This window comes from Lynx canadensis, chromosome E3 (genome assembly GCF_007474595.2).
Source record: "Lynx canadensis isolate LIC74 chromosome E3, mLynCan4.pri.v2, whole genome shotgun sequence".
Taxonomy (NCBI): Eukaryota; Metazoa; Chordata; class Mammalia; order Carnivora; family Felidae; genus Lynx; species Lynx canadensis.
Window position 1 is genome coordinate 17,467,707 of NC_044318.1, and position 20,314 is coordinate 17,488,020.

The following is a 20,314-nucleotide window of genomic DNA, read 5'->3' on the forward strand; positions in this document are numbered from 1 at the left end:
ATGGGCCAGGTTTATGAACTTACCCAACAAATATTTGCCGAACATGCACTCACATCACTGGAACTTGATTCCTTCTTGACTCCAGCATCCCAGGCATGGACAGGCTTTACAGATCAGCTGTACATGGATTACTACTTTCTTCTTAGTGAATAGTAAGGAATAGCAGTATTAATTGCATGACACTTTAATAAGAGTCTAGGGAAATTTGAAAGGTGTTTATTCTCTACAGGCAATTATAAATCTCTGTGTTTGCTTTTCCTGAACCACACTGGCATCCTCTGCACTCTGCCACTTTTTTAAGAAGCTTGGCTACTTGGCTATACTATAAATTATACAAACAGCTGCTTTATGGAACACTAGAAGAATGAGGATCACATGGTGACAAGAATTCCAAATAGACACTGTGCTAGTTCCCTGGAACTAACGTTTCATCTTGTGTTTCTGCCTCAGTAGAGGAACATTTGACTGCTCAAGACACTTTGGCACTGATCAAAAATGACCAGCTTTTTCTTGTCTGTCCTAGGTTATCAAGGCTGCCTATAACCAAGTAAAAATGATTGCTCAAGGAAGCCTTTCCAATACAGATGTCCTAGCTGCCAAGTAAGTTTCAATATTAAATGTGTGTTTTGTGTTTCAGTTATTTGAAAGTTGTATTTTTTTGAGTTATAACAATATTGTGACATGCACAAAAGAAATGAAAGGTAAAGTATTTAAAAGGAAAGGGAAACAACCCACATCTACCACCCAAAGATGTAATTATTAACGTTTTGCTTATTTTCTTGCCCATTTTTATACATTTTTAAACATAATTGTTATTGTTGTATATATACTTATATAATAGCATGTTTATTGTAGAAATTTTAAAATAAGAAACAAAAACATTGAAAACAATCTCTCAATTCTTTACCAGTGATTCCTCCTTTTTTTTTTTTTAATTTTTTTTAATGTTTATTTATTATTGAGAGACAGAGAGAGACAGAGCATGAGCATGGCAGAGGTAGAGAGAGGAGGAGACACAGAATCCGAAGCAGGCTTCAGGCTCTGAGCTGTCAGCACAGAGCCCGATGCAGGGCTCTAGCTCACAAACTGCGAGATCGACTGAGCCGAAGTCGGACGCTTAACCCACTGAACCACCCAGGCCCCCCCCTCCTTTTCTTAACATTATAATGTTTCCATTCAGATTACTAAAAATGTGTTACAAAAAGTATTAACTGGGGCATCAAAATATACTTGTTGGACATTTCCTACAGTTGGAAATTATAAACTATAAAAGATATCTTTGGGTTTGAAACATTTTTATTTCATATTACTTTCTTGGTATGGATTCCCAACTGGGTCGAGAGCTAAAAATACTATAACCGAAGTCTGTGTTAAAGTACATGTGTGTTTAAGTATTTTTATTTGTATATTTCAAAGTCACAATGTAAAGAGGTCATACCCGTTTATAATTACACTATCAGTATATTAGAGTGCCTATTCTACCATAACCATTAGCAATTTCTTTTTTTTTTTTTTTTTTTTTTTTTACCTCTTTACTGATTTGATAGACCAGAAAATACAATAGTGCCCCCTTATCCGTGGTTTAGCTTTCCAGTTACCTGCAGTCAGCCACCATCTAGAACCAGATAATCCCCCTCCTGACTTATTGTCAGAAAATCACAAGTAGTTGAACATTATGTCACAACACCTACGGCACTCACCTCACTTCATCCCATCACACAGGCATTTTGTCATCTCACATCATCACAAGAAGAAAGGAGAGTACAGGACAATAAAATATTTTTAAATGAGAGGGACGGACCATATTCACATAACTTTTATTATAGCATATTTTATAATTGTTCTCTTTTATTAGTAGTTACTGTTAATCCCTCAGTGTGCCTGATTTATAAATTAAGGGGCACCTGAGTGGCTCATTTGGTTAAGTGTATGACTCTTGGTTTTGGCTCAGGTCATGATCTCACAGTTCATGAGTTCGAGCCTCACATCAGGCTCCACACTAATAGCACAGAGTCTACTTGGGATTGTCTTCTCTCTCTGCCCCTCCTCTACTCGCACTCTCTCAAAATAAACAAACTTTAAAAAAACACCTTCTAAAAAAATATACATGTGTAAGTATAAGAAAAGCATAGGATATGTAGGGTTTGGTACTGTGGTTTTAGGCATCCACTGGGGGTCTTGGAAGGTAATGCCCCACGGATAAAGGAGGATCTGATTAAAAGATGGAAATACCTGTCTCCTATTTGGTGATTTTTAAATTCCTATTGAAAGTGCCAGCAACACCCCTCAATATCTTCAGGGAGAGTCTCGAACAAATCAGCTTGTGTTTTCATACAGCAGTTTAAAACATTTATTTGATTCCACCCATTTAGGACAGTTCAAAATGGGACTCGTAAAACTCAAACTGTCTTCATGGTCATTTAATATGACCCACCAAGGAAGTATGACAGGGCAAATTACAACCCAGGAGGGAACAACTTCTCGGTCATTTCTGTTCCCATTAGTAGTAGTATTTCTGTTACACTGAGAACACTAAAAAATTGCATCTCTTGAATAAGTACAGTTTATTAAATATTACAAACATGGAACCAGGGATTGATTGATAGGATGCAATTCTACATGATTGTACTAGAAACAAAACATGAGGAGAATAAACTGAAACACTGGATTTACAGAAGAAAAATTGTTTTCAAATCTTATTTATTTCAGAAAATGTATTTCCTTAAGTGCCCCACAGTTTTTATAAGGTACAGCAACATGTAGAAAAGGGAATTTCAGTTTTTAATGTCAATGTGTTTGTTTTCTGCCATTTTGATAGAGTTGATATTTTTCTTGTAAGGTTCTTAGTCTTTCTGTAGTGAAAGAGAGAAAGTAAGGCATTGCTGAAGGGACAAACTGATAATCTCTTGGTAAAGTTTATTGTAGCTAATTTTTTTTAAAGTTTTTATTTAAACTCCAGTTAACATGCAGTATAATGTTAGTTTCAGGAGTATAATTTAGTGATTCAACAGGTGCCCTCCTTAATCCCCATCAACTGTTTCACCCATCCCCCTGCCCATTCAGTAACCATCAGTTTGTTAATTTTTTTTTTATTTTTTTTAATGTTTATTTTTGAGAGACAGAGTGTGAGTGGGGGAGAGAGAGAGGGAGACACAGACTCTGAAGCAGGCTCCAGGCTCTGAGCTGTCAGCACAGAGCCCAACGTGGAGCTCGAACCCATGAACCGTGAGATCATGACCTGAGCTGCATGTTGGACACTTATTTAACCAACTGAGCCATCCAGGCACCCCTGTTAAAATCTTTAATTAAGCTGACATTGTGGTAAAACTGCTGAATTAAATTGTAATTATGTTTAAATGGTAGTCGTGTACTGAGTGCCAAAGGAGGATAGTTTGAGAGTTAAATTAAGTGTCTTAATTGAACACCAGTTTCTTTGAGAGAATTATGAATTGGATTTTGTTTTATTTTGTATTGACACTTTGTGCCCATATTTAAGCTGCAAGGACTGTAGGACCTATAATGACCTTTCCCACCTGCCTTCTCAATTATGCCCTACCCTCACTGAGACAAATCTCAGTGTAGAAATGGTCCTGGGGGGCGGGGGGAAGATAGAGAATCAGCACACAGTATTCTGCTAAGTGAACAGTGTCTTAAGACCTCACATAGATATTCTCCCTTAATAGAAGTGCCTAAAATCATCACCAGAAAAGTATTAGGAGGCAAGAGTTACTTCACTAATCAAAACTTCACATTAAAATTAGTCTTGGGGCCCCCCGGGTGGCTCAGTCAGTTAAGTGTCTGACTTCAGCAAGTCATGATCTCGTGGTTGGTGAGTTTGAACCCTGCATTGAGCTCTGCACTGACCATGCGGAGTCTGCTTGGGATTCTGTCTCCCTCTCTCTCTGCTCCTCCCCCACTTGCACTCCTTTCTCTCTCAAAATAAACTTTTAAAAAATAAATAAAGTAGTCTTAATAAAGTAGTCTTAATGAGGGGTGCCTGGCTGGCTCACTCGGTGGAGCCTGCGACTCCAGATCTCAGGGTCATGAGTTTCAGCCCTACATGGGGCATGGAGTCTACTTTAAGAAATAAAATAGTCTTAATGAGATACAAGCTCTAGTCTCAAAAGGCAGTCTGTTAGGTTTTCAGTATAATCTTGTATTGACAGCTTTCTAAATAGTAATGTAAATAATAACATAATTGATGAACTAAAGAAATAGAATGCAGCTGTTTAGCACTGTAAGATTTCAAAGCTTTTAATTTGTGTACTTACCAAAACATGTTTGAGTTTAAAATTGTCTCGCTCTTATAAGACTGGCTTCTGCATAGTTACATATTTTTTACTGGACAGGAACAAGCTGAAAGCTGGCTACCTAATGTCAGTGGAGTCTTCTGAGGAGTTCCTGGATGAAGTCGGGTCCCAGGCTCTGGTTGCTGGTTCATACACACCACCAGCCACAGTCCTTCAGCAGATTGACTCCGTAGCAGACACAGATGTTGTAAATGTAAGCAAATGAAAACTTATGATTTAACATCAAACAATTTGACCTCGACCCAATTTCAGAAGGAATGCATAAGTTCCCTTGGGCTATATATGTCACTGTCCTGCTGTTTGGTGCCTGTCCACCTGGTGTGGAGGTAGGAGGGCTCATTACCATCACGTCTGTAAATGGCTCATCAACTTGGGGTGTATGTATCTTCCTCATTCAACTAAATTACCAATAGGTTAAACCATTTTAAATTCTTAGAGGTCAAGAAGAGTTGAATTATTGGTAATTTCATGTGATTCAACCTAATAGTTGAGTTCGGTGTTTGTTCTCCTCCTGAGAAATAAACTGTCGTGCCAATCCCGCACGATCCAGGATCTCAGGATTTTTGTTCATCTTCTCAGCAGGAGACATTCTGCTATTGCTTTTTTTTTTTTTTTTTCACATATATTATTGTGAGACTGAATTGTTTTAAGGGCCAGGACCATATCTTATACCTTTTTGTACTCTCTACTATGCCTAACAAATATATGAACTACAGAACAAATCCACAATCAGTGGGTTTTCCCAGTTTTTTCCACATGAAAAATGTCAACTCCTCTTGCATTGTAGAGGTCTCCACCATCTTCTCCCCAACAGCTCCACCTTAATGTAGGGACAATGAGGATAGAAAAAAAAGAAACAGGGTATTTTAAGGTCGTAACTTTGACTTGATTTCACTTCGCCCCGAAGTTCATCATTCCATACCCTTCCAAATGGCTCTCCTTTACAATACTGTTGTTGTGGGAGTCCCAGCCCAGCTGCCTCTTCATGATCTCTCTGTGCCTGAGACAGCATGGGGGACTGCTACTCACGGTAGTACATCTGACCTCATCGGCCAGCCTTTTTGCTTCAAATAGTGGCATAAAGGAAACAGATAAAAGTTTGACTTTTATGTTGACAGTTGGTGTATTTTTATCGACTCAGACTATTTGCCATCGCAATACAGAAACAGTAAAGTACTGCCCTGCCTGAGGCCGACTCTGCCCTATTTTGCAATGTCAGTGAGGTTTTCCCTATCCCCCTTTTTACCAGCTACCCTCATGTCTGGAGCACCACACTTGCTCAGTCACGTGTAATGAGGGAACATTCAAAGGGACAGCGGAGCTTTGCTTCCTACATTGTCACAAATTAAAATAACATACCAGCCCTCTCCTGTAGTTAATCTCACAACAGGCTAGTACAGAATTGCTGGCTCAGGATGCCCTGTCCATAAACTCTTGAAATAACAAAATAGATAAGTTTATCTACTGCATAATACATTTTCTTATTTCTGTTAATTTTTTCTGTCATTTGTTTGTTTGTTTACTTCAAGGCTGCAAAGAAGTTTGTTTCTGGCCGGAAGTCAATGGCAGCAAGTGGAAATCTGGGGCACACACCTTTCGTTGATGAGTTGTAAATTCTGAAACAGGAAAGAGCTGAACATTTTCTCAGCCCAGAGCAGCAAACACGTGAAAGTCAAAAATCTCTAATAAAACATATATCTTTTTTTTTTTTCCCCAATAAGGTGAAATGTCTTAAAGCATAAATACATAAATTGTTCCCAGCTGACTTAAAGTCAATAAAACATTCTGTTGAAATGTTTTTCTCATGTCTTGGCCATCAGTTAATCAAGTATTTATTATATGCTGAGGTCTTTGTTTTAGATGCTGCAAAGGAGAACAGGAATCTAAAAGTACAGAAGCTCAGAAACTAGTAAGATTATTATCGATGGCTTTAAAAATTTTTTTTTTAGTGTTTATTTTTGAGACAATGCAAGAGACCAAGTGCAAGCAGCGGAGGGGCAGACAGAGGGAGACACAGAATCCGAAGCGGGCTCCAGGCTCTGAGCTGTCAGCCCAGAGCCCGATTCGGGGCTTGAACTCACGAACCATGAGATCATAACCTGAGCTGAAGTCGGACGCCTAACCAGCTGAGCCACTCAGGCACTCCTTTTCTCGATGGCTTTTAAAGATAAAACCAGTTTAAAAATCTGTCCTTTTGGGTCAAAACAATTAAATGGTCTGAGTTTTATCCCCTTTCTTTACTGCCTTTCTTGCAGTATAGTTATTTCTGAAAAATCTAAATTCCCTGTTAGTCATATCTTATATTCCCACTGCATCATTTTATGTCTGATTTATCTTCACTGTGTGACAGAGTTTTGTTTCTCATCTTTTCCCTCTTCCTCATCTGTTCCCATTCTGTTTCTTAGGGCTGAAGCGGGGGAGGGGGGTGGAACTTTATGTGCACAACTAGCCAGAAAATATATCTCTTACTTATTTTAAGTAGGGCATTTGAAGTTTGCAAAACAAGAGAAGCTAACTGTCTGAATAAAAATGTGGCACTTACCTTAAAAATTGAAATTCTCTCTATGTTCATACATTCTGGTCCTGGGTTCCTCTGCCGCATTTTGTAAAAGATGAGATGTTCTTCTCAGAAGGGAGTGTGTTAATGATGTTGCTATTTTGAGAATAAGGTGGTGAGGCCTGTCTGACCCCAGGGAAGTCTTTGGATTATCACATTGAAGAATGTCTCTGACGGCATCAGAATGCACTTGTGAAAGAATGGGTAAGTCTGCACATACTCCTCCTGTAAGTATAGCAAACCTGTGCATAGCAATGCACAAAAATTAGATGCTCATGTGATCACCAGTTTGCATACTGCTGCCTAAGCAACTTTTGATACAGGTTGACCCCTGCCCTTTTCAACTTGGGCAAAGTCTTCTAGCCAAAATGCATCTGAGGTAGAGGAGGCTGTGGATGAGGAAGAGCTTTGGTTGTCTCGCTTCACCATTGTCCAGTATGGAGAAGGGGGCCTCACTTCTCTCTTGGGATCTCTGTGAATCACCACATCAGCATTAATGCCTTTTCCTACACTAATAGTACGGTTCTTCTTTTTGTAGCCATGCCATTCTCTGGAGATAGACATTGGTCTCCTTGCAGAGTGATGCCCACTGGACCTTGAATATTTATAATACTTAAGTTTTTTATCTGAAACTACATCTTCACTGTCATCACTGCTTGCCAAAGGGTCTTTTGCCTGCTCAGTTTTCTTTGTTGTGCTGAAATGAAAAAAAAAAAAAAATTAGTGAAAGACATGTATTCTTCATGTCTGCATATTCATTGTCCCCTAACAAGATGTCTTGTAACCTGCTTTGGTTCATCAAAGAAAGGATATAATTTAGCTTTAGCACTTTCTGTGTCATTGAAGTTTTTCTCTCCAAAACTGTCTTTAAATTTGTTTCCACTCCTAAATGTAAATCAGATTCTGCCTTAAGTTATTTCACATCACTTTCAAAAGTTTGAAAATAACTTAAGTCAGACTACTGACCAGAATATTAGCAGGTTTTAAGGTGTGGGTTAATTTCATTCCAGAATGACAGGTCAACTTGGCCATCTCCTCCACAGAACTCTTCTCATGGGTCAAATGGGGTCAGTAATAACAGTGTCTTACCGATTTCCAAGGTATTCAGGAACTAGTGGACCTCTAAGTACACTAGTCATCGGGAAATTTTTGAGCCTTCTTTTGTTCTCCTGAGAACCATCATTTGCCTCTCTTTTGGGTTTACAAATGTGTATTTATACAACACCCTCTACATCCAGATGTGTCTCATTCACTATTCCACTTCCCTGTTGCTGTCCAAAAGCTTTTAAAGATTTTTTTTGTTACCTGCCCCAACTATTGGCTTTCTTGAGAGGTTGTATGGAGGTTTTTAGCAGAGGAAAGCAGCTACTCATATACCCTTGACTGAAGAACCGGTCGTCTTCAACTGAGCATGCGGCTTCAGAAGGGATGCATGTGGAGGGGTGAGGGAGGAAGGGGACACCTGGTGATCAATGGAGTGACAGATGTTGCAGCCAGATCACCCTCACATCCCCGACTATTAGCTTTCTTGGTTGTTGAAACTTGCCCAATGCTTGCCTGCTATCATCTACAGTTCTCTTGAACCTTTCTAATGTCTGCATACCTGAGCCTGCCATTACTTTCCTGAACAAATGCTGTTACCTGCTCCCCCTCATCCTGGTGCTGTTGCCCAGCAGATTCGTTCTTAGATTTTAACATTCATTTAACAAAGATCTTTGTGATTATAGACCTTTGGTACATCTGTCCTGCTAATAGGAAATATGAAATTGTTTTCTTCGCCACCCCCCAATCTTTTAGACTTGGCTTGCATGATCACTAATATTCTTGCAGGTGTGACCGTTGTACTTGCTCCCAAAACTTCGAACAGCAGTAACTGAGCCACTAGTCTTAGTGTGTGATTTTCCTTCATCCTTGATTTAGTGCTGTGCAAGGAGATTCAGAAGACCTCAGGACTAGAACAGGTTGCCTTCAGACATGCCTAGGACTTCCTGAACAGCATGTGAATGAAAACAAAATCCAGGTTACTTTTTTTTTTTTTTTTTTCAGACTGCAAAGAATATCTTTTGTAACTCTGTATTAGGTAACTATAAAGGACAGGTAGTAGGGTCAGATTCTTATTAAACTGAAGTAAGATTATAAAGCCACAAACGAGCAGAAGTCAGAGTTAATTACAAACAGTTTTCTATCACTGGACCTGCCCAGAGCATTATGTGGAATATTCTCCAATGGGCACACAGTACCATTTACTCCTGAAAAAGATCATACCAGCTTTGTGTAAGATGCCTTTTCTTTCCCTTTGTGCTCCTTCTCTGTCCTTTCCACATAAATTACTAAAGTGCCTTAGATATAAGCACTTTGTTTCAAATTAAGAAAGGGATTTAGAAAGTGGTTGGTATTGTTCTTAAGTCCTGTGGGCTTTAGTCTCATACTTGAGTTGTGCTATTTCTGTGTTTCCTCCTTACTTTTGAATGGTCGGTCTGTCATTCTTAGATTTTAAAATTCTGTATCTCAAACTCTGAACAATTAAAATGTGAACAACATAGTCGTTCTATAAATAAGTAATTAAGAACTCAGCCTTGAGAGCTGCACTCCCCAGTACAGGGCCCACCAGCTAGGTATGGCAGCTAAATTTGAATTGATTAAACTTGAATAAAACCTAAAATTCTTCAGTTGCAAATCCTCACATTTGAGGCTCTTAATAGCCACATGTAGCCCGTGGCCACCACATCAGAACAGATCAAGAACATTTACACCATTGCAGTAAGTTCTTGGATATTGTTGCTCTAGAGACAGATCTAGTCACACTTAGTCCTGTGACCACTGGCAAGTTTACACACACCTTTCTTGGCCTCAGTTTTCTTATGTAACCATGATAATAAAAAGAATTAACCTGAGGATTAAATGGCAAAATACTTGTAAAGCAGTGTCCACCACATAGTAAGCAATGAATAAGTGTTCACTGTTATCATTAATGATTTTTAACTGTCATGATTGGTTTGGTTATTGGGGGAAAAACTTGTCCCTAATTTGTGTCTGATCTAAGGGGACAGCTGGTACCAGCTCTGGTCCACTGTCACCATGTGAGGACACAAGCCCATCTTCTAATTTCTTAGGAGAAACCAGAGATGCAGATAATTTCCATGGAATCTTAGATATGTAAATTTGGCAACTAATGCAAATATTTTTTATTTAAAAATTTTGAAATATACAGAAAAATGAAAAAAAGAAACCTAGTTAAATGAAAAAACTTACAAACACTTTGCTAGCCCTTGGAAAAGCCCCTCCGTATCCTTCCTTCTCTCTACAGTCACTGCTATTCCGGCTTTTTAAAATGCTGTGGGAGACTAGCAAAGCACATCTGTTGGCCATATCAGTCCCTTGGACCAAAAGTTGGAATATCTGAAGTAATGTCTATCCAGTGTGGACCATTTTTTAGTCCTTAGTAAAGTTCCTAGCCAGCTTTCCCTGAGCCCATCCCAATAACCAAAGATACACAGCTGTAACAACTAGTGCTCAGAAATCTGTCAAATTAATAAGGACCACTCTTGCATCAGAGCACTGAACTTGTCACTGAAGGAGAAGGATCTCATGTTCTACATGTCTTCATGTTCTACAGAACTTCCTCACATATCTGATCCTCAGAGGAGTCTCTGGTACTCCTGTGTTACAGATAAACAAGCTCTCAGAGATTAAGCGATTTGCCTGAGCTTCAAAGCTGGATTTTAATTTTCATTCACTCTGAATAAATGAGCCCTCAGCCATGTGAAAGTCCTGTGGTAGATTTAGCCTAACAACGCAGACTTAGTCCTTGCCTTCAGTTTACGTTCTCCCAGGGCAACATAGTAAACAATAGATTGTACAGATTACTTCATTGAAATTAGGATAAATGCTGTGAAGGAGATACACAGGTTTCTCTGAAAGCATATGACAGATGGACCAGACAGTGTTTTAACAGTTCCTAACTTGAAGGCCCCTTGGAAAAATTTTGCACCATGAGCCTTCAACGGTGAGTAATGACAGAGTCCTAGGCATGTTGTACACAGAGAAGGGCAAGTGTAAAGTCCGAGGCAAAGAAACGTAAGACAAAGAAGCTGAGAGGCAAAGTGGACTAGAGAGGGAAGAGGACAGCAGTATGTGGTGAGGCTGCGGGATACAGACCCCAGCCACATTGCAGTAGCATAGACCAGTGTAAGGGTTTGGGCATTTATCCTGAGAACAGGAGGTCTAAAAGGATTTTCAGCAGGGAACACGCCACATTCAGATTTGCACTGTAAAAGGATTGTTCTGTGTAGCAAATGAATAGGGGAAGAGAGTAGACGGTGGTTCTGACTGGGGTGATGATAGTGGCCAGAGAGAGAGATGGACAAATGTGAGAGAGAGTCGGAAGATAAAATGACAAGTTTTGTGATTATATGGGGTGGAAACAAGGGAGATGGAGAAATCTAGCATAGCCTCTAAATTTCTGACTTGTTCAACTAGGCAAATGCTCCCCCAGTAAGATAGGACCACCCCAAGGAGATAAGCAGTTAGCTGGCTCTTGATCTTTAGGCATAACGAGTGTGAGGGGTTTGTGATACATCCAAATGAAGCCACCAAGTGGGAGAGAGAAAGGGTTTAAATATACAAGTTTGAAGGTCGTACAATTTGAAAATCAGTCCTGTAGGGAGAGGGACGGAAACCACAGGCATCAGTGAGGGTGCCCAGGAAATTGAGAGAAGGAAGCCAAAGATTGAGCGCTGGGGAACTCCAAGGCTGAAGCCTGGGGAAGACGTTTCAGCAGAAGAGAGGGTGGGAATTGTACAGTGTCGAATGTTGCTCAGGAGCCACACACAGTGACGACTTGAGAAGAGTCTGCTGGAATCAACCTGAGGGCTGTGAGTGGCCCTGCAAAGAGGCCTCTTGGACAAGTGAAGACAGCAAAGCCTGGACTGAGATTGGGGGAGAGCGCCTGGGAAATCATCTGGGGAAATGGCCACATCTGATACAGCTCTTCACGCACGTTTGGAGCCAAAGGGATAGGACTGTGGCCGGGGGCAGGGAGAGGGCAGCCGAGTCAAGGTGGGGTTTGTAAAGAGGCAGAGGCCCCAAAAGCCTTACATGTTATTGAGAAGGATCCACAGAAAAGCTGAATGTGCAGCAGACAAATGAGGGCGTGGGATCCACAGCACGTTTGAGGCTGACTCTGGACAAAGGGACACACTGCAGGTAGATTTGGAGGCCGAGCTCCCATTAGATGGTTCTCTCTCTTTCTCTCTCTCTCTCTCTCTCTCTCTCTCTCTCTCTCTCTTTCTTTTTTTTTTTTTTTTTTAGCTCCAGATTCAAGGCTCTTGCCTCTATCAATCTGCCTCACATTAGGTCCTGCAGATTGTACTTCTCCAGAAGGATTTAAAAACCCACTAAATTACTGCAGCGGTTTCACCAAGACCACGTGCTTCACAGGCTCTGGGGAACAGTAGCACAACAAAGTTTTCCTAAAATAAACGACTTACCGTGTTACCGGGAATTTGGTCTCAGGGATTAAATCATATATTTCTTGCCATTCTTGGGGTATGTCAATAAAATCTCGGTAAATCTTGATTTGTAGCACTGTTCCTATGGTGATGTGTTGCAAAAGTTTTAAAAATTCTCGAAGAGTATATCCTAACACATTGGCATGGCCAACACTAATCAGAACATCACCTGAAGAAGGAAAGAAATTATCAGTAAAATTAAGATAATGGGTCATTGGGCTCATACCACTTCTGGCTGCACTGTGAGGTATTCCATTTTACGAGTTCAACCAGACTCCAGCCTTTATTTAATAAAAGTGACCAACTAGGTGACATGAGTGTCCTTCACATAATGAATGCATGCAAGATGTTTCTTAATAGCGGTGTAGAAGATATTATATCATGTTTTTATGGTATTTCTTTAGTCCTTGGTGTGAAAGAGGCTAAAAATCGTTTATAATCTGAACCATCCTTTAGGATTCTAAAAATGTTTGTTTCGAGTAAAATGAATAGTCATTATTATTAAAAAAAAACCACTTACACTAAGTGAGTAAATGACCTACTTGCTATTGTACCTGCCTGGCAGTTTCCAGTGCCCTCCACTCTATTAACATAAAGCCCTTCTGGGGCGCCTGGGTGGCTCAGTCGGTTAAGTGTCCAACTTCGGCTCAGGTCATGATCTTGCAGTTCGTGAGTTCAAGCCCCACGTCAGGCTCTGTGCTGATGGCTCAGAGCCTGGAGCCTGTTTCAGATTCTGTGTCTCCCTCTCCCTCTGACCCTCCCCCGTTCATGCTCTGTCTCCCTCTGTCTCAAAAATAAATAAACGTTAAAAAAAAAAAAAACATAAAGCCCTTCATTTTAATTTTCTGCCTTGTGCGGTATTAGTTGAGCAAGTAATTCTGCATGAAACAATGGACATTTAGCATGCTTTAAGCTTAAGATGTGTATATAGAGAGTATGTTGGATAAAGGATTTGAAAGCTAGACTTCCTACTTTAGGGCATTGCTGGACAGGAAGGGAAGTGTGATGGTCAACCATAGAGCTTCTGATCTCCTGGCAAGTGGGAAGAAAACCACATCTTGACAGCAAGTCCCTGGACCCCCTAAGTGCATATCTTTGCCCACCTCCCTGCCGCCAGCACCTAGGGCATGGACATGTAAACTAGATCCAGCCACTGGGCACTCCCACCTGGGTCACTGAACCTGGGCAGGAGATGCAGCTGGGTGATGGAAGCACCCGGTTTCCAGGGGTAGTTCTATATGGCCCCGCGTTCTGTCATCATTTTCCAAGCCTGGTTCTCCAGCCTTTCTGGCAGTTCTGTCAGACTCAAGGTTCTAAGTTCAGTGCCTTCACAGGCACTGTTTTTGATTGCTTGCAGTGAAGAATCCTGACTACTGCAAGGATATTCAGCAAGAGAGGAAGGAATACAAAGAAATTACTTCTTAAGGGCTCACATCAGGTAAAATCTTAGTCTTCAGATCTTACTAGAACTAACAGCCTGCCAAATGGTAATGGAGACTTTATCACTAACACTGGATAAAGGGACTCCAATCAAGTCCCAAAGGATGTGTTCATTTCTCTGTGCGTGAGAAGCTAGGGACCCCTCAGTTACCTTCATTCCCAGACAGCAGAAGCCTAACCTCCAAGGAGGAGAGAGGATGCAGTACCTTCTGTGATACTACACCCCACTGTGCTGTAGTTGGGAATTAATGCTGATCTCAAAGGAAGGCTCCAAGGACAAACTTTCATGGTGCTAGATCCTATCAGAAACTTCAGTTTAAAAAGAACTTAAGTTTAAAAGTACTGAAGAAAATGAATACTTGGAAGGGTGAAGAAAAATCTGCTTTGGTCTTACAAAGTAGCTGATGATAAAACCAGCCTAGGATCTGCAGCTAACTTCAGAATGAAACAAGCTTCTCCCAGCCACCTGCAGAGTGTGCCATCTGAAACAGCTGTTCATCGTACAGAGGTTAATTACAATGGCAAAACAAAACCAAACACCTCACTGGATGAGTTTACGTGCCTGATGTTAAAAGGAACGTTTATAGCTGAAAGCTATGGCTTGGCATTCTGCTTAATTACGTTGTTGAAGGATGTTTTTTTATCAAGAGGGCAGAAAATAAACAGCTTAATTCCCTGACCATCCTGACTGTAAACCAAAGGTGTCATTGTATGAGTGTGATTACTCTGGCAATAGATATTAACATTGCCCTTCATAAAGAAACATCAATCTGGTATGTATGAATACCAACCCCATTACACTTTTTTTTTTCTGTTTTAATGGGCTGTAGGAACCACATTATTATTAACCTTGTCTCGATTACCTATATTAAATCAACTTTGCAGCAGCCAAGCCACTACTGAAAAATAGATTTTTATTTATTTTTCTCCATCTCTCCCGACAAGGCTCTGAGTTCCACAAGCTCCAGGTGGCTAGAGACCACATCTGTTTGGCTTACCATTATGCCCTCATGCCTAGCAGGACACCTGCACACAGTAGGCATTCAGGAAACGCTTATTGAATGAATGTGACCAGTATATGACTTGTATTTACCTTCAAAGCTATACTGTTTCTTAAGACTCTAGATATCAGTCTATTTAAAGCCATATTGGCCAAAAGGAATTTTAATTCAGCCAGAATAAACAAACACTAAACTAAACTAGCAAACTCAATAGGAAATGAAACCCAATTTGAAACACCAGAAGAGAAAAATGTAAAACACGTGGATGAGAAATAATGGGGCTGGGAGGTAACAGGGTCGAAGAAATAGCAGGTCTGTGGGTCTATCACCTCTGAAAATCTCATTCATTGTTAAAAGGACTGAATTCTGGTCTTTGAAACCAAGAGCCTGAAGAGAAGTGACTGACCCATCATGAAGAGATTTGGGACTCTGGACTCTCTCCGGTACTGAAATCCCACTTCCGGTCAAAAGTGTGGGCTCTCTAGACATGGGTTCAAGTCCCAGCTCTGCCCCCCCCCACTTAGCTCCGTGTATTGACCAAGTTACTACATCTTCAACCCTCTACATTGTGTTATCGACCTTCCAGGAGTTTGTAAAGACTAAATTAGATAATAGATGTGGAAACACCTTGCACAATGCCAGTGACAAACGTTTATTATTCATTTACTAATGCACAGACATAATATGTGCCAGCATATTAATTCAAAGATTAAGCAAAAGATTAATTCAAGACTGCCTCTGACCTCCAGGAGCCCACTAACCATAGCCACACCATGAGGTTCTGTTTCCTGTGCATAAAAGCACACTCCTGTCCCACTCCAGCGAGTGTGTGCTCTGGTTATGAATCAGCTTCTGTTGCCTGACCCCAGAGAAACTGAGGAAAAGCTCATGGGAACCTGTGCTGGACTTCTTTTGGTCTGGAACTGTCTCCCTGGTGCTTTTTTTCCCCAGCACCAAGCACTGACATTTGGAGAGAATGTTTTGGATTATAAGGTGGGGGCAAACTTTCATAATGGCATCATTTATCTATTTTCTTCTTTAATCCCCTGCTTCTAACACAAGCTGCAGTTAGAATCACCTGAGGAGCTTTTTTTTTTTTTTTTTTTAATTTTTTTTTTTTCAACGTTCATTTATTTTTGGGACAGAGAGAGACAGAGCATGAATGGGGGAGGGGCAGAGAGAGAGAGAGACACAGAATCGGAAACAGGCTCCAGGCTCTGAGCCATCAGCCCAGAGCCTGACGCGGGGCTCGAACTCACGGACCGCAAGATCGTGACCTGGCTGAAGTCGGACGCTTAACCGACTGCGCCACCCAGGCGCCCCCTGAGGAGCTTTTAAATCATGAACTGCCCTGTCCCCAGCCCCCTATCAATTGAATCAGAACCTCTGAGGAGATGGGGCCTAAGCATCTCAGTTTTAAAAGCTCCCAAGGTGATTCTAGGAAGTAGCATTATAAATCAGTAATTTAATCCACTGGGGCTCCTGTACCACAATCATTTTTTATTTAAAGAAAAAAAGAAAGAAAAGCCACAAGTCAGGAAACTCTCTAAGAACAGCCTAAGAGAAATGATTGCCAGTATTTCCATAGAACTGTCGTTTTCAAAGCACTTTCATAAAATTTATCTCTCCAAATCCTAGCAACCTCTGAGGAAGGTAGCTCTTATCCCAATTTAGAGATGAGGTGACTGAGGCCTAGAAGGTTAAATGACTGCCCAAGGTCACAGAACTAGAAAGTGACAGAGCCTGGGCCTGACTGAATTCAGGCCCAGCTAAAACCGGATGATTCTTGTTTCTCACCACCTTACCATCCCATTGTGCCTCCCTGACTCCTGAGCACAGCCCTAGAACTGGAGCAGACACTGGAAAACACATCTTGAACTGGATGGAAAATTCATTCTCCCAAAGACAAGAGAAGCAGGGCAGTGTTGATCAAAGGCCTTGGGCTCTGAAGTCTAACAGAGAGGGTTCAAATCCCTGATCCCTGGTGTGACAATGGGCAATTTACTAAATATCTGACTCCTTATCTATACGGTGGTTTAATGCAGAATCTACCTCAGGGATTGTCAGGAGGATGAAATGAGATCATGCTTCTAAACATTAACAATGATTAATACTGCCTACCTAGAAGAAGAAAAGTTTGTCCACAGAGAGGCATAAACTCTGGAATGACACCATCCCACTTGCCAGAGCGGGTGAACCTAGACAAGGAACTCAATCTCTGTGCCTCAGTTTCCTCCCCTGTGAAAGGGGGATGACAATAGTTCCTACCTAGAGACTTACTGTAAGAATTCAGTGAAAAAATAAAACAGCGAGGGTTATTAAAGTGCTAGCAACTGGCTGGCCCACAAAAAGCTCTCAAACAATGTCATCATCATTATTATGGTTACACTAAAACCTATTAACCAGGGTCTCCCCGAAGGCAGATGGGAGGGAGGGGGGGGCGGGGAACCACAGTCACCTGGCTGGAGTTTTCCATCCGTGGCTGCAGCCCCCGTCCTGATGAGGTGGGTGATCTGGAGGTAGGGCCCATTCTGGATGATGATCAGGCCTAAGCCCAGGTTGCCCACAGTGAGTTTGGTCTGCTGAGTTTTGCTCAAGTTGTGTATGGATGACTTGACATTGAAGCCAACGTTTTTGCCTAATATAAAGAGGGGAGATTTTTTAGTCCTTCACCTGGACAGCAGCATGACAGTATCACTGGGGTTCTAAAGCCAGATCCCTGGGGCAGTTCCTCAACCTATTTATTTCTCAGTTTCCTCATCAGTAAAGTGAGGACAGTACGTGTCTAGCTTGGAGACTTGTTACGAGAATAAATGAGACAGGGCTTTGCACAGTGCCTGGCACCTGCTGAGTGCTTAATTAATGTCAGTTATTATGTATTCACTTGACAAATGTTTCTTGATGCAGGCAGTGTGCTAAGAAATAGCAGTTTCTTGCCCTTATGGATCCTCCAGCTTAGTGGAAGAGACAGATACTAATCAGTCACATAAATAGATGTTGAATAACAAACTGTAACACATGCTATGAAGGAAAAATACAGAGAGCTCTGAGGAGGACTGCCAGGAGGCCAAGGTATCCTGCGGGGAAGGCAGTTCAGGCTTCATACAGGAGGCAAAATTTGAATCGAGGTCAAAAAGACCAACAGGAAATCTTGAGACAAAGGAGGGTGGGAGGGAGCAAACTGGATTGAGGCTGTGAGGAAGGAACAGAGATGCACTGGAGCACTCGTGAGGAGCAAAGTCACAGCCGACTGGCGCGGCCTCACAGGCTTACCTCACTAGAAAAGCTTAGGAGCAATTTAAGCGGGACCCTGTAACATTTGTATTTTCTTAAACAAAACAAACAAATGAACCCGGCTGGCTGCTGTGCGGGGCACAGACTGCCGGATCCAGAGTGGATGTGGGAAATCAAAGTGTTACTGGCGTCACCCAAGCATGCCATGGCGATGTCAGTAGAAATGATAGCGAAAGATCATTTGGGAGGAAAATCCGGGAAAATGGGTGGTGGTGGAAGGGTGCCGAAGTATGTTTTCTCCAGAACTGATTCTCACAAGAAAAGTTTCAAAGACTATGGAGTGATTTAAAACAAGTTACTTTCCTAAGAGGAAGCTTCTCAGAAGACTCATTTTCAGTACACAGGAAGTTTCTGGGGACATTTGTTTTCAGCAGCTCTTCCTGAAGGACAAGTGATAGGCCTTTGCAAAATCCATGTGACTGTGGTGTTTTGGGGGGGGCCCAAGAGGCCTGCTGAGGGAGGGGTGCCCCCTGTCCCCCCACCCCCAGGTTCATGACCCTTCCCTGTAAGCAAGTGTCCTTGCTGTCTCCAACCTCACCTTCCCCCAAACCGCAGAGACTCTATAGAAAGTAAAGTAACCCAGTATAAAGAAGGTACCACATTCGGAGATTTTTCAGGATTCTGGGAGCCATTTGGAGCAGCTCAGACCCTCCTTCAGCCTCTAGCTCCTGAGCATACAGAGAAGTGGCATCTCAGACAAGGTCTGAGTTCCAACCTCAGCTTGCTACTTCATTGTGCTTAGGATAAAATAATCTATAGGAGACCCAGTCTCAAAAGACAGCAGGGTTAAGGGAAAGAAGGCAGACTCAAAAGACTCCATACCACACGATTCCACTTTTATGACACTCTCCGTGGAAAGGGCAAAACTATAGAAACAGATCAGGAGTGTCAGGCACTGAAGTGCAGGCTGGTGGCAAAGAGGAGCAAAGTAATTTGGGGACGGGGGAGGGAGCGTGTGTGGGAGGGAAACTTCCACATCTTGATGGTGGTGGTGGTTATATGCGGGTATTCATTGGTCAAAACTCAGAGCTATACACTAAAAATGGGCGGGGGGGGGGAGGGGCAGGCTCTTACTGTATGTAAATTATAGTTTGGTAAACAAATGATGGCGAGGGTCTACCTCCCAGGCCAAGAGGGTGACGTTCCCATTTTACAGGGGAGGCAAAGTAATGAAGGCTTTGTCTCCAGGGCGTCTCCCTCTCCCCACTCCCCAGTTACCTTTTTTGCTTTTATGGGCGGCCTTCTCCATGGCCCCAGGAGGGCAGACCGCTCCTGGAGCCGAAGCTGGAGTGGGTCCAACTCCCAACTGTTTCGAACCCGCGAGGAGGGGGTGCACAGCGGGCTGGCCACTGGCGACCGGGGGACCCCAGGCGGCAAGGAGATTTCCGGCGCTGCCCCTCGGGATGGCCGCCAGGGGGCAGACGTGGGGCATCCGTGGGGTCACAAGGCCTCAGCGGACTTGGAAAAAGGAGTGAGTGAAAGTTTTGGCGGAGAACAAACTCGTTCAGGGAGCAGCACAGTGTCTGGCTCACAGTGGGTTCATCATCCATTCTTGGAAAACAACCGAAGTGGGGAGGATGGAGGAAGCACAGAGGCGGGTGTGGCAAAGCTGTGAAATTGTGGGACCCAGGCAGACCCTAACTAGAAGCCCATATAAGATCACACAATCCCCTGCTGCACTCCCAGTAATGATGTTTTTAAATATTGCTGCATCAATAGTCCCAACTGTTTTGGAACTGCACTGTTTTCATCAATGTTTTGCACGAGAAGAGGGGCCAAGGGTGGCTCGGGGAAAAAAAAAAATGAGTCACGATTAGGAGAGAAATTAATTCTTCCTTCTTTTTTCCAAAATAATTCTTTCCTCCCACACACACATTCGCTCATAGGACAAATATTTACTGGAAGCCCGCTCTGTGGTTTGTGCTGATGCTGGGGACACAACAGTCGGCAAGACAAACAAGGGCCCTATCCTTTTGGAACTTAGATTTAACGAGCAGATCAAGTGGATGATTTAAGAAAACTGTAAATTATCAAAAATATATTCTAGAAGAAACAGAAAGCAATGTGATGAGGTAGGTAGGTCCTGTCCTCATTCCCACTCCGATAAAACAGAGAAGCTATGCACCTTACATTCATGCCTTCAATAGTTATCAAGCACTTATTAGATGTCAGACACTGTGCAAAGATTTCCATGGTAAACCC

At 42.1% G+C, this 20,314-nt stretch overlaps 2 protein-coding genes across 2 annotated transcripts in view; one reads left to right on the top strand and one right to left on the bottom strand.

Annotated features, from left to right (window-relative positions):
* The window catches only part of LOC115504121 (cytochrome b-c1 complex subunit 2, mitochondrial), a 30,740-nt gene extending 24,632 nt beyond the window's left edge, over nt 1–6,108 (top strand). Inside the window, exons 12-14 of the mRNA XM_030300827.1 lie at nt 524–600; nt 4,350–4,503; nt 5,840–6,108. Coding sequence (XP_030156687.1) covers nt 524–600; nt 4,350–4,503; nt 5,840–5,923 — 315 coding nt within the window. The 3' untranslated portion in view covers nt 5,924–6,108. The remainder of the gene's footprint in view (nt 1–523; nt 601–4,349; nt 4,504–5,839) is intronic.
* On the bottom strand, nt 4,502–19,361 carry PDZD9 (PDZ domain containing 9). Its single transcript, XM_030300828.1, has 5 exons — nt 19,331–19,361; nt 17,277–17,456; nt 12,357–12,546; nt 6,853–7,564; nt 4,502–5,130 (listed from the first exon to the last, which is right to left on the bottom strand). The coding sequence occupies exons 1-4, from the start codon at nt 19,359–19,361 to the stop codon at nt 7,171–7,173; spliced, it is 795 nt and encodes a 264-aa protein (XP_030156688.1). The 3' UTR covers nt 4,502–5,130; nt 6,853–7,170.
* Nucleotides 19,362–20,314: the final 953 nt, after the last annotated feature.

Excerpts from the sequence above, each read along its gene's own strand:
- PDZD9 (XM_030300828.1), bottom strand. The coding sequence starts at position 19,361 with ATGGAGAAGGCCGCCCATAAAAGCAAAAAAG. Across the intron at positions 12,547-17,276 it reads GGATGGAAAACTCCAGCCAG|GTGATGTTCTGATTAGTGTT; the intron begins GTGACTGTGGTT and ends TTCCTTCTTCAG. Across the intron at positions 7,565-12,356 it reads ACCAAATTCCCGGTAACACG|CACAACAAAGAAAACTGAGC; the intron begins GTAAGTCGTTTA and ends TTTTCATTTCAG.